The 19,011-nt window shown below is 37.7% G+C and overlaps 1 protein-coding gene across 2 annotated transcripts in view; it reads left to right on the forward strand.

Annotated features, from left to right (window-relative positions):
- The window catches only part of MOCOS (molybdenum cofactor sulfurase), a 210,249-nt gene that overhangs the window by 17,618 nt on the left and 173,620 nt on the right, over nt 1-19,011 (forward strand). Inside the window, exons 2-3 of one of the 2 annotated variants that reach the window (XM_021528759.3) lie at nt 9,978-10,067; nt 12,626-12,692. In XM_021528759.3, coding sequence (XP_021384434.1) covers nt 9,978-10,067; nt 12,626-12,692 — 157 coding nt within the window. Of the gene's footprint in view, nt 1-9,977; nt 10,068-12,625; nt 12,693-17,810; nt 17,902-19,011 lie in introns of those variants that run through there. The other variant, XM_077784950.1, reaches the window with a different exon arrangement.

Raw genomic sequence — 19,011 nt, forward strand, 5'->3', positions numbered from 1 at the left:
GGGAGTGTAAATCAGGTGAGGAATAGCAATTAGGAATGTAATCCAATAAATCTGGATGTGTTGGTCTAATGAGGTATTTTTCCAGTAAAGTTAGGGACATTTAGTCTAGGTTTCCAAAATTCTGAGATCATCTTATGGAATGCCTGTTCTCCTCCCCCACTCCTGCTCTCCAATGTTGCTCTCAGAGAAAGGACTTCCAGCTGGAAGAGGTATGGATGGGACTGAAATGAGTTTTTGGAATTACCATTTATTAGGATAAAGGAACACAGCAGTTTTAGCCAGAACAGGTGTAGAGATGCTACTAGATTGTCAAGGGAGAAATACCTGTTAAAGTTGAGTGGCTGAAGGTAGATATTAAAGCACAACAATGCTGACATGGGAGATGTGAGAATACACTGATTATGGAAAAACAGTCTAGAGGTTGAGATATAGTTTATTACTAGGAAGACACAATTCTGAAACAGTGTTCTGCTTTGAGCAAATAGACCTGCTTATTTTTAATATGGAGGTGGCTGATGACTGCTGTAGCAAGGGACTGCCCACTGTGGGCCAGGAAAACAGGAAAAACTTTTTAGACCTCTCATCTTATGAGTGTGGTTCTTGCTAAGTCCTCACTCATGCTCTTCCTTCCACAGTCTATGAATCTGTGCACAATTTGTCTTGGTAACGTGGTTCATTTGGTTTTGCATATTTTTCTCTGAAAGATGAAATTTATGCTGAACTGAAATTTATGCTGCACTTATTCTTACATCCCTGAAATTGATGTTCACTATTTGTTCCTGGATTTTTTGATGGACAGTCGAAGGAAATCAAGGGTTCTAAATGTCTATGGGGAACTTTGTATGAAGAACTTCATTGGAGTTTACCACTTTACCACTGGTTTGCAGTAGCAGCCTTGCTTCTTTGCCAGAAAAAAGCAGCAGAGAGAAGTAGTGGTATATTTGCCAAACAAGGTGTTAACATGTCTTGTCATTGGGAAGGAATGGTGGCCGGGAAGTACTTCTGCAGGGCCTCAACAGTGGGAATAATTGATTTTTGCTCTCTGTCATTGACTGTTCATTGTTTGTACCAGTTCTCCTGTCAGTTTTTAATTATAGCTGTGGTTGGAAGTTCAACCCAAGGGTCCAGCTGCCAGAAGCTCATAAAGAATTATTTCTGTGTAATGAAATGAGTTTTAAGGGAAAAGGGTTACTCGTTGTTTTTTATTTTGAACTTAGTTTATCTTCTAGTGCTTTTGGAAACACATAAAATAATTTAAAAGGCTTTCTATATATCTCTGCACAATTAATTTGATATATTTTGGAGAAAATGTTGTCCTAGATTTCATATGAAGCTCATTATTTTACGTCACAGAGCAAGAAGGAGAACTGACTAGAAAAGTCAGTTTTAACCATTTTTGAAAGTCTGTGTCTGTTTTATGGGAAGAACAGGAAGTAAAAAAGAGCAGGAGTATGCTGCTAGAATGTTTAGGTAATGACCGCTCTTGTAAACAATTATTATGATTCCTTAAACATTGTATTTTTACCATTGTGTTTTCATCTCAAGAGGGAATTCTCTTTCCTATACAAAACTGCCTCTTTCCCACACAAACGTGAAGTTTCTGTGAAATTTTCTGGAAAACCAACAAAAGCATTTTCTGGTAATAGAGAAATGATGAATGTACTCTCTTGCAACTCTTCTTTCATGTGAGCAATTTCATCAGAGAGAAAGGGAAAAAAGAAAGAGACTGAAAGATGATCATATCTGCACTAGGAAGGTGAGAATGCTGTTTTTTGTCTGAGCAAGTTGTAGTTGTTTGAAGAAATGCATGAATATGAATGACTTGTGATGTATATTTCATCCAAAGACAGAGAGGCTGCAGTAGGTTATTTGTATGAAGCTGGGGTACCTCTGGTTCATGCTCACAAGTAAGACTTCAACTGGTCTCACACAACCCATTAAAGCTGTCTGTGGAAATAACATCACTGAGTGTAGTTGATATTTAATCCTGCCCCAGATATGCACTGAGTAAAGCTATGCCTTACAGGTAGGCCTTTAAGGATGAAGGGGAGTGCTGATTGATCCCTTTCCTGCAGTCTCATTTAATACAGGAGTTGGCAAATGCTGAAATTTGATGGCTTGCAGTTTTTTTTTGTTTCTTTTTCCTCTGTAGCTGTGAAGAATACATAGGCTTAGATGTGATTTCTTAGTAAATGTGAAATTATTTCTTTCTTTTGTGTTCCCCTCTTCCTCAGTTACCAGTAAGCTGTAAACTGAAACCTGCAAGTGAGAATTCATGTACATAGAACAGTGTCAGTGCATAATGACACCTTATCCACCTAAAGAGGTTTTGTGGAGTTTGTATAGCCCCTGCTGGGGAGTACATCAGGAAAAGAGAGTGTATGGTGTTCTCTATAAAGGGTTTTGATGTTCTGCCTACTTTGCTGTAGGTAATAATGCAGTGAGAGCAAGCCAATAGCACATGGAAAAAATAATGGGAACTTATTATGGATAAATGTAATTGCACATTTCATGCTTTGCTTTTTGTAATGAATCCATCAAGTCAAACACTCCAATACATTAATTAAACACCATTTTCCCATGGAACTCAGTAACTGGATAGCAGCCCTTAGAATATTGCTACCATTATCCAAGTTGGTCAGAGCCTAGTGTGGAGCAGCATTTGGTGGTCGGGTCAAGCTGTGATTACTTGAATTGATGAATTTGGTAGACTGGCAGAATGTGCCCCATGGCTGTGGGCTGACTGCTGTGTTACTGCACCAGGCCTGCAGCAATTAAGTCAAGCCATGCTAAGGAAATCCTTTAACTGCATACTAACTATTCAGGCTTTAAGCATTCTATGGCCTTGTCCATCAAGCACTATGCTTTTGTGGTCTTTTGAAGAGCTCCTTGGCCCTAAGCAAGGGAAATAAAACATTACTTTGTCTAGCAGAACAGGACTGTGTAGATGAGAGGCATGTTTTTATTGAGAAAACATACTCTGAAGCGATAGTTTTTGTCTAAATCCATGCCAAAAAGGAAGTGAAGGTGCAGGTAAAAATATTCATTAAATGTTGAATCCAGAAAATATCCAGCAAAGGCAAATCTCAAGCCATATTAGTAGGATTTTGTTTTATTTTAATGCACTTCATTAATAGTTTTACATAATGAGGATCTTTATCTATCACATACTTTGTGTAGGCATGTCATGCTCTGTGTCAGGAACTTCAGGCACTTTTAGAAAGGTTATATTTATGACATTACATAGTTAAAGCTACTTTTGCTTTTTAATTTAGGAGCATCCCTTGGGGGAGCTGAGTCTTACACAGTGACTGGAAAGAAGGAGCTGACGCTAAAGGGTATCTGACTTAGATTACTAAAATAACCTGGTGTCTGGACATGACCCAGCCATGTGTGCTGACAGCTCGGAAGGCCAGCTGTATCCCAGGCTGCATCCAAAGCAGCATTGCCAGCAGGGTGGGAGAGGTGGTTTTGCCCCTCTTCTCTGCTCTGGTGAGACTCCCTCCCTGCAGTGCTGCATCTAGCTCAGGGCTGCCCAGCACAGGAAGGACACTGACCTGTTGGAAGAACCTAGAGGAGGCCACCAAGCTGATTAGAGGAATGGAACACCTCTCCCATAAGGAAAGACTGAGAGAACTGGGATTGTTGAGCCTGGAGGAGAGAAGGCTTTGGGGTGATGTAATTGCAGCCTTCTGGTGCTTGAAGCCTACAAAAAAGATGAAGAGGGACTTTTTACACAAGCATGTAGTTAGTGACTATACTGGTTTGAAAAGACAGGTATCTGCTAAGGAAGGCAGGAGCCTCCCCTAAAATGGAAAATGTAAAACCCCTCCCTCTGAATTGTTATAATTTTGAAATTAAGGGGCGGCTCTCAGGCAAACATAGAGGAGCAGTTCTTTATTAGGGAAGAAAATATAAAATAAACAGTGCAGTAATACAAAACAACACTGACAGAGTCAGAATGCAACCGGACACCCTGTTGGGCAGGGTGTTGGTAGCAGTCATATTGAATGGTGGCTGGATTCCTCCTGAGTGATAGGTATGGTTCTGTTGAAGCAGTGGTCCTGTAGAAGGGTGTAGTCTTCCTCTGGAGATCCAGTGGTGGTCCAGATGGGTCTGGCCTTCCTCTGGGAATCTAGTGGAAAAGGTTGCCTCTGGTCTTCCAAATCTCAGATTATATCCAGGTAGGAATGCTTGGAATGCTCCTCCCTCTGGGTGGAGCTTCTCACAGTGGGATGATGGAATTTTATCAGTCATGTGGTGAGACTCAATAGCCCATGAACAGAAGGTATGTCCCCAGAGGGAGGATTGGTTGTGCAAAAGAAAAGAAAACTGCCCAAGTAACAGCTAGGAATAGAATTCATTTCCAGCCTGAGACAGGACAAGGGGAAATGACTTCAAACTGGAAGTGAGTTTAGATTATATATTAGGAAGAAATTTTTTACTTTGAAGGTAGTGAGGTACTGGAACAGATTGCCTAGGGATGTTGTGGATGCCCCATCCCTTGAAGTGTTCAAGACCAGGTTGGATGGGACTTCAGGCAACCTGGGTTAATGGAAAGTGTCCCTGGTCATGGCATTGTGGTTGGAACGAGATGATCTTTAAGGTCCCTTCCAACCCAAACTGTTCTATGATTCTAGGAATCTGAGGTACCTGATGTGATCCTGTGTAAAACCTCTGTGTGTTCAAATGATATCACACTTGTTTACAAACTCTGTAGAGCCCACTTCTCCCTATTTTACCACTTGTTTTTTCTCCTGCTTATGGTTTGGTATATGGAAATGTGATATTTATCTTTTGACAGATAAGGTTTAATTTTGCCTTTAGCTTGTTTTTATTTCATACTGGTTTTGTTAATATTGCCATATTTAAGATATATACTCTCTCCCCAGGGCATTTTTTGTATCTGCTTTCCAAGTAATATTGTGTATATAATCTTACTGAATTGCAATTGTATCCACCAATCAAAATTTATGACTCTGTAGAGTTGCTGCCTTGTAACTACACATTTCATTCTTTATTATGAGACTTTTGGCTATATAAATGGCAGCCTATAATCAGCTGGAGTGCAGGAATTTTGAAGTGTCAGGACTGTGTGAAATAACCTGTGAAGCTCAGGTTGGCTTGTTTTGGTGGCTGTAGTAGAATCACAGAATAACAAAAGGTTAAGGAAGTGAACACAGAGTGTCCAGATGGTGCGTAGGTAAATTGGTTATCTTTGGAAGTGATACTTCAACAAAGTTTAGAAATGTGTAGCACCAAGAACAAATTCAAGGATTACAAGAACATATTGCGTAATACCAAAGTAGTAATCATTTAGGTGGAGAGGAGCTGGGTGGCTAGACATGGGTTTATGGGTGGGTTGTGAAGTAGGAGACAGCTTAGTCACTTAGTGCCACGTGGCACCAAGCCGCTGTAGGAAGTGCTTCCAGGGTGGCTCTCTGTGCTTCCCCTCTACACTATCCACTTGGTGGTAGATGTTTATACAGCTTAGCAATTACTAAAAGATTTAGTAAAGATGTAACTGCCTTGTTCAGCTTTCAGTTCATCAAATGATATCTTACAATTTCTTCTAAGTCATGTGGAGTCCCATTTTAAGCAAGTGTGCTTTTGTCAGAAGCAGATATTTGGCTCAAAAAGATTAATCTGGTAGTTTCTCTTTGCTTTGTATGTTCTCAGACTTTTGTGCAGTTGAGTGTTCTCACTTGGCCTTAAACTCTAATATTGAAATGTTCCAAATTAAATTCTCTTTTTTCTTTTAAGAGATAGAAATGTTCAGTTAAACTGGCTTTTATGAGGCTGTATGTAGGTATGCACTCATGAAGTTTTTTTACAAGGGGCCAAGAGCACACAGAGATGGTAAACGCTTTGTTAAGAGGTGAAGTTAGCATGTAAGTAGATCAGAGAGCTGGGCTTGGACTTTTTCAGTAGAACAGACTGGCTTGTATTGGTTCCCAAAGAGTTCCCCATGTAAAATTAATCTGCAAGGATATTAGCATATGAATATTGCAGCTTATGAACTGATAGTCTGGCTGAATAACTCTCCATAACTAATGCCAACACATTGCATGGTTTTTGATACTTGTGTTAAAAAATCCCACTTCTGAAATAGATTTTATCAAATAGTTGGTATATTATTAGACTGGTGAAGTCAGTTACACACTCCAAACATAATAGCATGTAAACTAAACTAAAAGTTAATTTTGCATTTTCCCTGAGCAATGAATTGATGTCCTGATGGGTATTGCATTTTAATGTTCTTCTGCTTTATCATATTATATTTTCTTTCTCCTGTTTTTTCTCATAAACAGTATAATTTCATAGAGCTGGCAACCTATATACTAAATACCACAGTGAAACAACGGGAACTCTATATATTGGCAAATCTCTTTGCTTAATGTGCATTCAATAAAGATAAAATAGTAAATGTTATTAAATCAGGGGGGGAAACACAATGAAAGTTATTAATATGAGGTTTTTTTGTTGTGTTATACATGTTTCACTTTTTTTTTCTTTTCTTTAAAAATACAGTTTGGTTGAAATAAGACAGCAAGATAAAACCAGATCACAAAAGTGCAATAGCCATGAAGGTCTTTGTTTCAGTGCAGCCTCAAAAGATGAGAGAGTCCATTTCAATTTTTTTGGGCGGTGGGAGAGAGTATTAAATGCTATTCTCTGTTTTCAATTAAACAGCAGCATTAAATATGAAATAAAAGTTTAAGAATTAATAATTTTTCCTTCCTCAGCCAAATTTCCTCACAGATTTTAAAAGTATTATACCCAGAGGAGGAATTTAAAAATGACTAGCTGTTTTTTATACTTCCATTTCACAGAACTGCAATACTGTCATTCATCATGAGCTACATATGGAATCAAATTAAAAAAAAAAACAACACTTAAAGGGCCTTTACCTAAAGGTCTTTTAGTCTACATTGTCGCACAGGAGTGTTGGTCAGGATGGGAAAGTGCCTGTCACTTGTCAGTGGATGGTTTGTGTTTGAGAAGCCCCAGCTGGTTGCCTGTTTTTTGCTCACGCTGTTGGGCTGTGTAATGACTTCAGTGCTGTCTCCGTCCTTGGGAATGGAAAGGTCCAAACACAGAAACTGCTCAGAGAGGAGCATGACCTGGCTGTGCTCCTGGTGCCCATGAGATCCAAATGGCACCTCTGTGAATGCTTTGTTGGAAGAGTGTTGGCCAAGGTGGCTCCCTCCAGGACAGCAGTAAGTCAGAGGGCTGAGCTAGGAATGCAAGTAAGAAGGTGAAAACTATATATATTAAGGAGTTAAGTTAGAAATGTAGTTAGCAAAGATCATGTACTGTGATTAGAGCTTAACAAGGAAACTAATTGGTAGCGTGTGGGGACAACTGAAACAAGATTGGGAGTGACAGGTGATATATGAAGTGAGAGTGCAGGAACCGTAAATACCATTGGCTTCTAAAAATGGGAGGAGGTATGGACTGTGACCAGCCAGCCAAGGAGCCCTGACAGCTTGACATGGGTGAAGAGTTTGCCATGAAGAAGGTGTGTTACTGTTGGAACTCTTGGTGCTGAGAATTTTAGACTTTCTGTGCTGAAAGGCACAGACCCACAAGAGAATGCTGCATTTGACCCGAGGCTGTGGAGATGGCTTCCAAAACTGATTCATAGCACTGGGATTATGGGTGTATAGTTCGTTAAAAGTGTGTAATATCACAGGGTGGAAAACTTAGAGTTTGGGGTTTTATAATATAGTAATAAATATGAAGCAAAATAGAGGTTTTAGGGTGGACACAGGTGGTTGTTCTTTACAGGTATGGGTGGTATTTTGTAATTGGACAGAAAAGTCTGCATTGTGGTCTTTGAATGATCAGTTATTGGGTTAAAAGGAAAAATAACTTAGGTGTAATTTCTTAATTGAATAGTTTAGCCTTAAATGACCTTGTAACAAGAGATAGTTGGCCATTTTGTGCTTTGCTAATGAAAGACTGCAAAACTCAGGGCTGTGAGACTGTAACATGGATAAAAAACAATAAACACCTGAGTCTGAACACGAACTATCATCTCAAGTGCCTTCAATCCTGATCCCGATAGAGGTAGAAGAAGCAAGCAGAGAACCCATGTCTTACTTTGTCTTCAGAAGCCCACCTACCCACAATTAAAGAGGACAATTGCACAGCTGTAATGGATATTCAGTTAATTATAATATGAGGCAAGAGCTAATGTTTATGTAATAAGCATCGTAGAAACCGTCTTGGACACCATCTGAATATGTAAAACCTTCTTGGATAAATCGAGAGCAAGAGTTTGTGACTTTTTTACATGTCTTTGGAAGGTTACTCCCCATATGTCCAGCACTGTAATAAATATACCCTCTTTTCAACTTTATTTAGTTGAAGAGTGGTTTGTCCATGTTTCAGCAGTTCTCCCACTTGTGTCTGGCTCAGGGCTGTTTCTTCCCGTTCTCAGCCCCAGTGCTTCCTTTCCCTCCTCTCCCAGTTGTAGCCAGTGACTGTGGGCTGCCTATTGTCCTGACTGCTGCTGTTGGAGCTGGTGGAGGTCGTGGCTGTTGCTCCATCTCAGGGCCTGCCTGAGCTTTTGGTGCCAAGCTGCAGGTCCTGAGGTGGCCATGGTGAGTATAGGTTCTGCTGGAGGGAAAGCTGCTGTCTCCTTGCTGGCAGAAGCTGTACCACAGCACTGGGCAGGGCCTGGCTGTGTCCTGCCTGGGCAGTGTGCCTGTCTTCCTCCAAAGTCATACATTCCTGTGGGGAGCTGAGCAGCTATTGGGAACTGAGCAGGACAGACCTCCATATGCATTTTGACCCTTGAGTGGTTGTCTGTGCTGCTTCATATTGCTTGGGGGAAATTTCCTAGGATTCTTCTTTTTTAAAAAAGTAAAAAACTAAAAAACCTGTACAGCTAATAAGTTGTCTCTGATTTTGTACATGCTCCACCCCTTGAAGCATCTTATAACACTTGACTGACTTCAAGCCATCATTAAGAATTCTACTTCTGCTAGGCACTGTAAGTGAGGAAATCTTAAGGCAGGAGAGGACTTTTCTCTTTCGAAAATAAGGGGTGAGTGTCTGGGTTGGTTTTATTATTAGCACTACCTCACGGCTTTACCCACTGGATCACTATTACAGTAACATAATATATTATAGGATATATTTCCAAGTGTCAAGACGTCTCATTTAAAGCTTAACTAAATTTTAAATCCATGTGGAAAGGGAAGACCTTTAAAATACTTAATAAATTCTAATCTTAATCATATTCATCATTATTAAAATTTGAAATAGGTTGGAATACTTAAGGTAAGTGAAATGAGAAAACTAATGAAGAGCATGAAACACACTAGAGAAATGGAAGAATAATTGCTAAACATTAAGAAATCTAGAATGGCCAAACATGAAAAAGCCTTCATTTTCAATAAGTATTTGTTTAAAAGTTTTGCAATAGCTAAATAATATAAAAGGATATTTAAAAAATTAATTGAATGTTAAGTGTAGCAGAGTGGAGAGACATGATTAAAAACATTAAAACTTCTCGTTCTGTCTCTGGTCTTCAGAAACAATTTTGGTCTTGTCAGTCAGTTCTTGAGAGAGTTGTGGCACCTGTCAGCAAGGAGACATCACTATTGATGTTACAGTTAATAATAATTATTAGTATTCTGGTAATAGTAGTTTTCATAATAAGTAGTGCCTAGAATTAGCAATGGCTGAAGACACCAGCTTGCTCAGTTTTGTACAGGCCAAACAAAAGATTTTTCTCTTCCAAGGACTGTGCAATCTAAGCATGAAAGGAAGTACCTCTTTGGTCTTAATTAAAAATTATACACAGGTAATCAAAATGTTTGCCTTGTATTGTTTCATCCTTTTTTTTATTTTTGCTAGTGAATGAAAAGAGTTGTTTGAATGATGCACTTCACAATGCGATCTGTGTGAGAAAATGACATTGAATCTTTTAAAAATTGAAACTAGTAATTGTATTTGTATTTTAGGGATTACTTACCTTGACCATGCTGGTTCAGCGCTTTTCCCAGAGAGTCTACTTAAAGCTTTTACTGATGACCTCAGAAACAACATTTATGGTAAGTGCAAAGCAATGTTTCCCATGAGTCTTCTCTTGTTTCCATCTAAATCATTCAAAACTGAGCTTCTTGGAGCTTCTGCAGGCTTTTTATTGCTGCTGTAGAGTAGTTGGAAGACCAGTGCTTTTACAAAGGAGGTATAGGCCTTTGTGTCACCCCTAGCTTCCTTCTTTGGTGGCCAGGGACCTGTCTGCATTGGTGAAGAAGAAAGATCAAAGCAAACATGGCTCTGTTGCATGACTCTGTTAGGGCACCAGGCTTGGGATAAAGAAATACATTTTAGCTATAAGCACTGTTCATTCTTTGTGTTTTTTTTTCACACAAAAATGCAAACCAAGTTTCTTATGCAAGGACCAGAATCCAGAACCACCCTTCTTCTCAGACAGAGTCATCACAAAGAGCTTATACTGTGACTCAGTATAAGAATTTTACTCAGAAAAAAGCATAGCTCAAAGATCCCAAGTGAATTTAGGTACAGAATAGGTTCTATTAGACTTTGCCCTATTAGACTTTGGTGCCTACTCAGAAAAAGGATAGGTGTTGCAAAAGCAGTCCTGTGCAGAGGAATGTGCGTAAAAGATCTACGGAATTGCTTAATATCTGGGTGGAGATTTAACTGTTACAGCACCACCTGTAAATACTTCATCCCCAGATCTTCTACCTAAACCTTTCATTTCTTTCTGATGTTATTATGTAGGCAGAATCACACACTGAGTGTGTTTTTATACAAAGTCAGCAGCATCCATTGTATAAGAAATATTGATATTTTGTGAGACAATTTTCATTAGAGGAGTGAGTCATGCTCAATCAGCAAAAAAAAAAACAAACCAAACTGCACAGTATTATGCTGTGAGAAGTCCCATGGAAGTAGTCAAATTTCCTATGGTGTGTTACTATCTGTGGACCATGTGTCCTTTTTGCTAGTTTTGTGTCTTTCTTGTGCTCCCTGATACATGGAACAAAGGGATTCCTCACTTGGGAACTAGGTACCACTGCTTTACAAGAAATTGTTTGCTCCAGCACTGGCACACATGTGTTTATCACCTGTGTAAGCCACTTGAGAGTTTTGGGTAGTTTTCATTTTCCATGTGCCATTATGTCATTTCCCCCTATTCTTTTTCCTGAATGCTGGCAAGGCTGGGATCCAGAGCATAAATTTGAGTTCCACTACAAAATAAGTGTTGTTTTTATAGAGATAGGGGCTTTTTTTCCTGTTATGACAAAATACATTGATTTGATTATATTCAAGATCTCCTATTCAAGTGCATGCCAGTGATACAAAAATTAATGTTCTGTCACCACAGACATTATAAAGTGAAATATCTATGCTCTAATCTTAGTCATTTCAAAAAACATTGGGCTCAATCCTTTTAATAAGTACCGTCTGGATCAGAAAATGAAATTTGTGAATCATTTAAGTACTTGTGAATAGAAATAGTTGTACTGCCAGTTTGCAGCAGATTTGCATCCTACCTTATAATGCTATAGGAAAACAAATAGTATATTTTTATTGGTATTTTCATCTAAAATTATAGCAAGAGCTCCAGCATAGTAATTTTTTTTTCCTAGTTACATACTCATACTCTAAGGACAGTAAATGCTGTCTAAGGACAGTATAGGAGGAATTAATTTAACAAACACAGATGTGAATGAAGGGGGTGTTTGACTTGCAGCTTTTTTATTTTCTTGGTGGCAATCCACAGGTTCAAAGAACTGCAGTTTAGCTGTTGCATGTGTAAATGAGGGAAAGTAATATATGTAAGAGATAGTCTCACTTCTAATTTGAAGATATTTGAACTGGAAATGCAACATCAGACATGAAAAGTGTAAGTTTTGGAGTTGAGCTCTAAAGTTTTTATTTTCAACACCTTCACTCAACAACTTTCAGCAGCGTAACTTTTAAATTTTGAAAAGAGCTGATATTGGAGCCTACTGCAAAAACTGTGTTAATATATCAATTTTTCCTTATTCCCTTTCCAAACTGTTTTTGCATGTTCTCTGAGTATTTGCTGATAGGAAAGCGTGCTGTGTTTGAGTGAATATTGCTGGCGTCTTTTTTGCTCAAGAAGATAAAATCATGCTGCCTTAATTGTTATATATGCTTGTTCTGAGCTGGGCTACGGTAGCTACTAATTTTGCAATAAAATTTATATTTCAATGAATCAATTGGATTTCAGACACTAAAAAAACCCTTCTATCCAATCATGATTGTTATTTCCAGATCCTGCCTTTTGCTTCTTAGCTACTGCACAAATACGTTTATGAATCTGCATTCTGTCTGTGGTTTTTCTAGTCTGTGTATATGCAGTTTCATTTTCTTTTTAGGGGAACTGCCTAAATATTAGTAAGAAATCCAGCTGAAGTTTCTAGGTCTGTCATAATTGCTTTATCCTTTTATAGGTCTGTTGTCTTGACTAAGGCGCTTAAGGGAATTGCTGTGAAGTATGCATTGAATCTTTATCATCTTTTAGACTCTCTTGGTGTAATAGTTTGATAAGAGAAATTTAATAGCAAAATTGTGATTAATGATTAATTTCTGTATCTCTATTGTCTCCTAGGCAACCCTCATAGCCAGAATATCAGCAGCAAGCTGACATATGACACAATCGAGCATGTTCGATACAGGTAGAATCATCTTTATTTCAAATGTTGTGTGATACATTTGATTGTTTTCATTTTGGTTCGCCTGCACTGTTTTGATGACTTTGATGTGGTACCATTTTCTAAGGGTCATGTGTAATGCCTAAAGGAAACACCTCACTTTTAAAACACAAGGTGGACAATCAAGTCTTGAATCATATAAATTCTTTTTCTCTCAGATGTTCAAATCCTCAAAGTCCTATAGTTAATTCGTGCTGTAATACAAGTCCAGAGTTTTAATTAAGATGTAGAACTTGGAATTCAGAAAGGATTATTAGTAAGATGGTATGGTAAGATAGTATAGTGAGACTAGGTGCAAAAACATGGCTAAAATTCAGATAAAATTAAATGGGGTGTAGTGGCTTGTCAGAACTTACAAAAAGCTTATGGGAATGTGTACATTGTTTTACGGCAGATACTTACTTCCACTGGAGTAATAAAATATCTTTTAAAGCAGTTTTAGTATAACTTTTAAGAATAGAAAAAGGTAAAATTTAGTGTTGGGGCTTCTGGGGCTTTCTGCAAGTAAATGAACTGATTAAATAAAGTATTCCTTTGAAAGTTCTGGATGGAGTGTGCTGAAGGTACACATCTTGCAACTGATTTGTCATGATTTACATCATTATGAAATATACCACTTAGACACTTTGTTATTGTTTTTAAGGTTTGTTTCATTAAACTCTTGATATTTTATAAAATACCTTTTTATCACAGAATATGGATGCTTTGAGTTTATTTGCCTGCTTTTAATGACACTCTTAAGGCAAGTAAATAATGTAATGGATTCTTATTTTATCTTCTTCCTTGAAAGTAAATATTTCTCCAAAACACATCACAGAATTCAGATCAATAGTATTGTAGTGTTCATAGTTGTAATGAAGAAAATCTGTTTTATACCTTTCTGTTGCATTTTCTCTGACTGTTTTTATGGGAGTGTAAAAAACCCAGGATTTCTAGTTGGATGCTGCTGCTGGCTACAATCTGTTTCCCTCTTCCCGTCGTCAGCTTTTGTGGAGAAAGCATTTCTTTTTGCTTCTGCCACAACCCTATCTTAATGGTGTGCACCATTAATAGGATGACAGCCTATTAATGTATGGCCAAATGAAATGAAAGTGACTACCCACGAGGAATAGCTGTCTACAGAAGCAGACACTTACAGCCAGTTACAGCAATACCCACAGTCTGCAGAGTCTGTTGATCAGACCTGTGTGCTTGCATGCAGAGTTAGCATTCTGATTTCCATTTACTGAGTGCTGTTGCAATGTTGCTGTTCCACAGTTCTGCTTAAGAAGGCACAGTAGGAAGTGTAACTGCTTTTGGAATAAGTACTATTGTACTGTGTGTTCTTCATTGTTAGGGAGTAAGGGAATAGGCTTTCAGTGACTAAAAACCTAGATCACTTGAAAAGAATTTACTTCAGCATGTTTTACGTTGGATGCTGCCTTTAAAAAGCTTGAGTCTTTTTTAAGGGTAGAATGGGAGATGACAATGTTAGTATTGAGGGTTTTTTTTGGTGTGTTTTCGTTTTGTTGTTTTTTTTTTTTAATGCCCTCTGCATCTGAATGAACATTTTTTAGTATTACACCTGATACAATTTTTCATCTGTCCCTAAAGAAATGCAGCCATTTTTAAACTTCCAATAAGAATTTAAAAAGCACAGTCATCAAAAAGTCATAGTCATAAAAATTCAGGAAAAAAATGCCCCAAACCTACAGTCAATAAGTCAGCTATCCAAAATGCAATAAAAGTATATTAAAAATCTATACCTCTATGCCATTGCAGCTCATCAAAATAAGCAGTACAACAAGACAGGGAGACAGGCAGTTCTATCCTGCATCACAGTGCATAGACTGGATTTCCTCAGTGAAATTCAGCAGGTAGTTTTAGAAATATTAAAATTAGTTGCTGGCTTGTAATTTGGCTTATGGTGCATGACTGCAGTCAGAAGAGTGGCTTTTCTTTTCAGTGTTTGACTCCAAGACAATGCTATTTTGTTTTTGTTTTTGTTTTTTTTTTTTAATTATTTTCTAAATTTGATTTTCTGATGTGATGGTACAATCAACTAATTAAAAATTTACACCAAACTTAATTTCAGATTTATATTGGCTGATATGGGTGATAGAAACATCAGAATAGACTTTTCTAATCTGTCAGTGTACACTGTTTAATGTTACAAAGCTGAGGGATTTGGTTTTACCTTCATGTCTGCTTGACAGAGAGAAACCATTCTTAGAATATGGCTTTGCAAGAGAATAACATAAATAATTAAATAATTGAGTCAGTGGATGTTTTCTCAGATTTACAAAATTATAATAAGATGCTTTACCTCTTGACCGACTCAAGTGCAATAAGATTAGAAATAACTATTTTATTCTTAAAAACATTGCTTCTCTTTTCTTAATGTGGACTGCTGAGTGATTTTAAGCATTTAAGCATAGCTCGACATTAACCATGAGTGATGCTGAAAAGAGGAAGCAAAAAATATAATAAACCTTACTGAAATGTATTAAATGTATATGTCAAAAGATTATAGATCCTTTTTTTATTACTTTGATTATGGATATATGCACTGCCAGTGCTCCATTTCCACACAGCTCGAGAGCAGGAGTACAATATCTCCTTATGATGCTGCAGTTAATGTAACTCAGAAATTCATTACACTGAGTGTTAAATAACCCTTTTCCCATATGCAAGCATTGTAAAATACTAGATTTCTGAATATTTTAACACATTGTCCTCGTGGATCTTGCACTTGCAATATGAAATAGTGCAGCAGTGTCTTCTAACCAGAATCAGACTGAAGTTGTTTGAAATCTGTATCTGTATCCAGATAGAGGATAATTTTCATGTACGCACAGTGTGCTAATAGAATTTTGGTGTTCATCCTTGAACTTTCAGGTTCTGTGAAGTGTTAAGCTGAATCATAATTTGGGAATTCAATTATATATTTTAAAAAAGGCCAGAAATTTAAGTTATGATTTTGGTACCAAGCATCTCCTAGACTGTGGTAATATGTATATTACAGAATTTTCTTGCTGAAGATAAAAGGATTGGGCATTGAACTAAATGGGATCAAGTTAAAATATAGAACCAATATATGTATTTCCATAAGGTCTTCTCTCAAAATATGCTAAGTGAACTCTAAGAGGATATTAATCAGTACATACAATCAAAAATGGGTACAGCAGACATGCACAAAATGACTGCAAATGGCTCAGTGCTTTAACAAGATATTTGTTTCTGTGGTAAAACCCACAGGTGGTACCAGATTATGCTAAGGAAGCAGTCTCATAAATACTGTTTATAATTTCATTTGCACTGTAGTTTTAGAGAACATTTCATTATAGCAAGATAGAACTTTATATTCCTTCTGCAAGAATCATACTTTGCTTATGAAATAAATTTCCATTCCAAGTCTTTTCTTTAAGTTTATACATTTTGAAATGGTGCTTTGCTTTGTTCAAGATAGGGATTTTAATTCCCAGGTTTAAGCAGTTCCATGTCTGAAAACAGTAATGTTGGAACTGATACATACATGAAAATGGTTTGACCTTTTCTGCACAGTAAGAAGTAGTAGATACAGTATCTTCTTAGTATCGATTTGTTCTTTGCAAAGGTCATTGACAGGAGACCAAATGGATGAGTGACATCTGAGCACTGTATCCTGTCCTCCTTAATGGCACCCATCAACTTGAAAACCTTGTTTCTAGTCTAGGATGGTTCAGGCCTTTTGCATGCTTGTTTTAGAACACCATATATGCAATCACTGCTTTTCCTGATCCCACTGCTCAGTGGGACAACTCTGAAGTACTACAGTCAGGGAAGTCCAGCAAAAGGTCACCGTGCTCAGTGCAGTGACTGTACATGTAAATGAGAGAGACATTAGAAGGTAATTAGGAATAATGGATAGGTTTTTTGGAAGAGCTTAGGTAAGAGGGCTGATCTTTTTCTTGTGGTTCATGAAATTATTTAGGTGTGCAATTAAACAATCCCAGTGTGCCCCCAGTGAGTGGCTGAGTCCACTGTGGGCTCTGTCGTGTGCTGAGTGGCAGCACAGCAGGAGCTTTGGTGCAGATGCTTCTTGTTTTTCCCTCAGCCACACCTAGCCTTTTGTGCAAAGGACTCAATTTTATAAATTGTTGTTTCTATGAGCCAATCCATTACTTTTGGATGGTTTACTCTTTGCAATACTATGTAAGGTCATAAAAAGCTTCTGGTCAGGGTACCAGGTCACTTTTGAATGAGTTAGGAGACTGTTTTAAAGAACAAGTAAAATCACCTTGTTTTACTTTGGAACTTTGCTCCTGGACTTTCAGCTCTTTTTTAATAAATTCATTAATCATTAACTTGATGAGCTGAAGCTTTAGAAAGGAATTTGCTAATGCTTTCTATTACTCTTCTGGTAGTCAGCTTTATACCTTCATATGTATGGAGAGTAGTGAATAAAATTGGTACATACATGGTCGTGCTCTCTGACTAAACTGTGTTGCATAGACAGTCAAATCTGGAATGCTTCATTTATTGAAAAAAATAAATACTTCAGTAAAATAAATTAAAAGCTGGAGGTCAAGATTGCTAGTTTATGAACAAAAAAGATTAAATGCTTCTGGGTAATTCTGAGTTTTATTAGTATGAGTGGCTAGAATGTTTTGCATAGAGGTCTGAAAAAGAGAATACAACCTTTTTTTTTTTTTTTTTCTGATTCAGAAAAGAACCCCTCAGGACTCTGCTTTTATAATATGTTTGTGACAAAGAAGCAATGGACACTAAATTTAAGTGCGATCTTTCTGTGCCATTGCTCTGTAGATAACATTCAGAGTAGGGAGAGTGATACAGGCTTACTTGGACTCAGGTTTAGTTCACATTTTTTTTAACACGCAGCCTTGATGCATCCTCAGCTGCTTTTTTGGCCAGGACCCAATAGCCTCTGTGCCCGTGAGGAGGTCTTTGAAAGGGCACATGAGCTGGTGAGTTAGATAGTTCAACTGGAACAAAACACTGATAAAAATAGTGAAATTTCTCCAATGCAAATTCTGTTTTTCCATTTTCTCAGTCTCTTTGTCTTTTTCAAGATTGATATGGAAGCTTTTTTTCTCCTCCCAGGGCTATACAATACTTATAGAAGAAATGCAGTGTTCCTCCCTCTTCTGGGCTTGCAGCTGCTTTTCTTAAGAAGTGGCATTGTGAGACACCAGTGGGTGACATTTCTGGTAATGTTTGTGTTGCCTTGGATGTTCAAGGAGCAGTAACATTGTCCTGCCTGGCTGCTGGGAGCACTAGCAGTTCCTTTGCCAACTCCAGGGGAGCCTGACAACTTCATTAATGGCTTACATGATTATTTGTATTTCAAGTAAGGCTTTTGGAAGACCAGATATTTAGCACAAATATAATTTCTGCCATCCCCTGTGTGCACCTGTTGTGCTTGACAACTTTGTTTTGGCTTCAGTGCACTGCTGTTTCTCAGCACAAGATATGTAGCATTGGAGAGGTGGTCCATCTGACTGATTTTGAGAAATTTTGAAAGCTGCCTTCAGTTATGTATGTTGCTCAAAATTCAGCTGATTTTTTTTCATGTCTAATTTTTTTGACATCTATGGATACTTTCTGTTTTGCTCCATCTGAAACTGGCTCAATGATTCTGCAGCTAGAAGTGCATGACTGACGAATTTTAACTTCTGCTGTTCATACCTTATGTCATATTTAAAATCATAATTTTGGGAAATACTAATTCATCTACTTTTTTGGAAACACAGAGATAATTTATTTCTGGCCCTTATAAAATAGTCTCTAATAATCTTTCTGTGAAGTTAGCAAATCCATATTGAGTTCTATTTTGAATCTTACTCTTTTCACTTGCAAAGCAATATTTCATTTATTGTTATAATTAAGCTGTTGAGGACACACTGAAGCATTCCCAAAGCCTTCCATGGTGCCTGCCATCTGTGTCTCAATGAATCTGAAATTCCTGGTATCATTGTTGCTGCAAGACAGAGCGTTTTGCATTCATCCTTTATTCTATCTGAGCCCCACCTTGCTGCACTTTTAACTAGCAGATTTGAGTCCTTAAAAAGTCGTCATTTGCACTATGAGTATTTTTGCTCCCATTCAAAATTCTGACTGCCAGTTCTGACTCTACTTACTGTTCTGTTCCCTTGGCACTTGGGTACTGTTTTTGTTGCCCTCACTGCATGATCCTTAGTGATCAGGATTTTTAATACTTTAAACACTGGTATCCACTGAAATAGTTTTATTATAAAGTCCACCTAAGTGAATAGCTATTAGTGTTGCCTATGTTTTTATTATT

Source organism: Lonchura striata, chromosome 1 (assembly GCF_046129695.1).
Source record: "Lonchura striata isolate bLonStr1 chromosome 1, bLonStr1.mat, whole genome shotgun sequence".
In the NCBI taxonomy this organism is placed as follows: domain Eukaryota; kingdom Metazoa; phylum Chordata; class Aves; order Passeriformes; family Estrildidae; genus Lonchura; species Lonchura striata.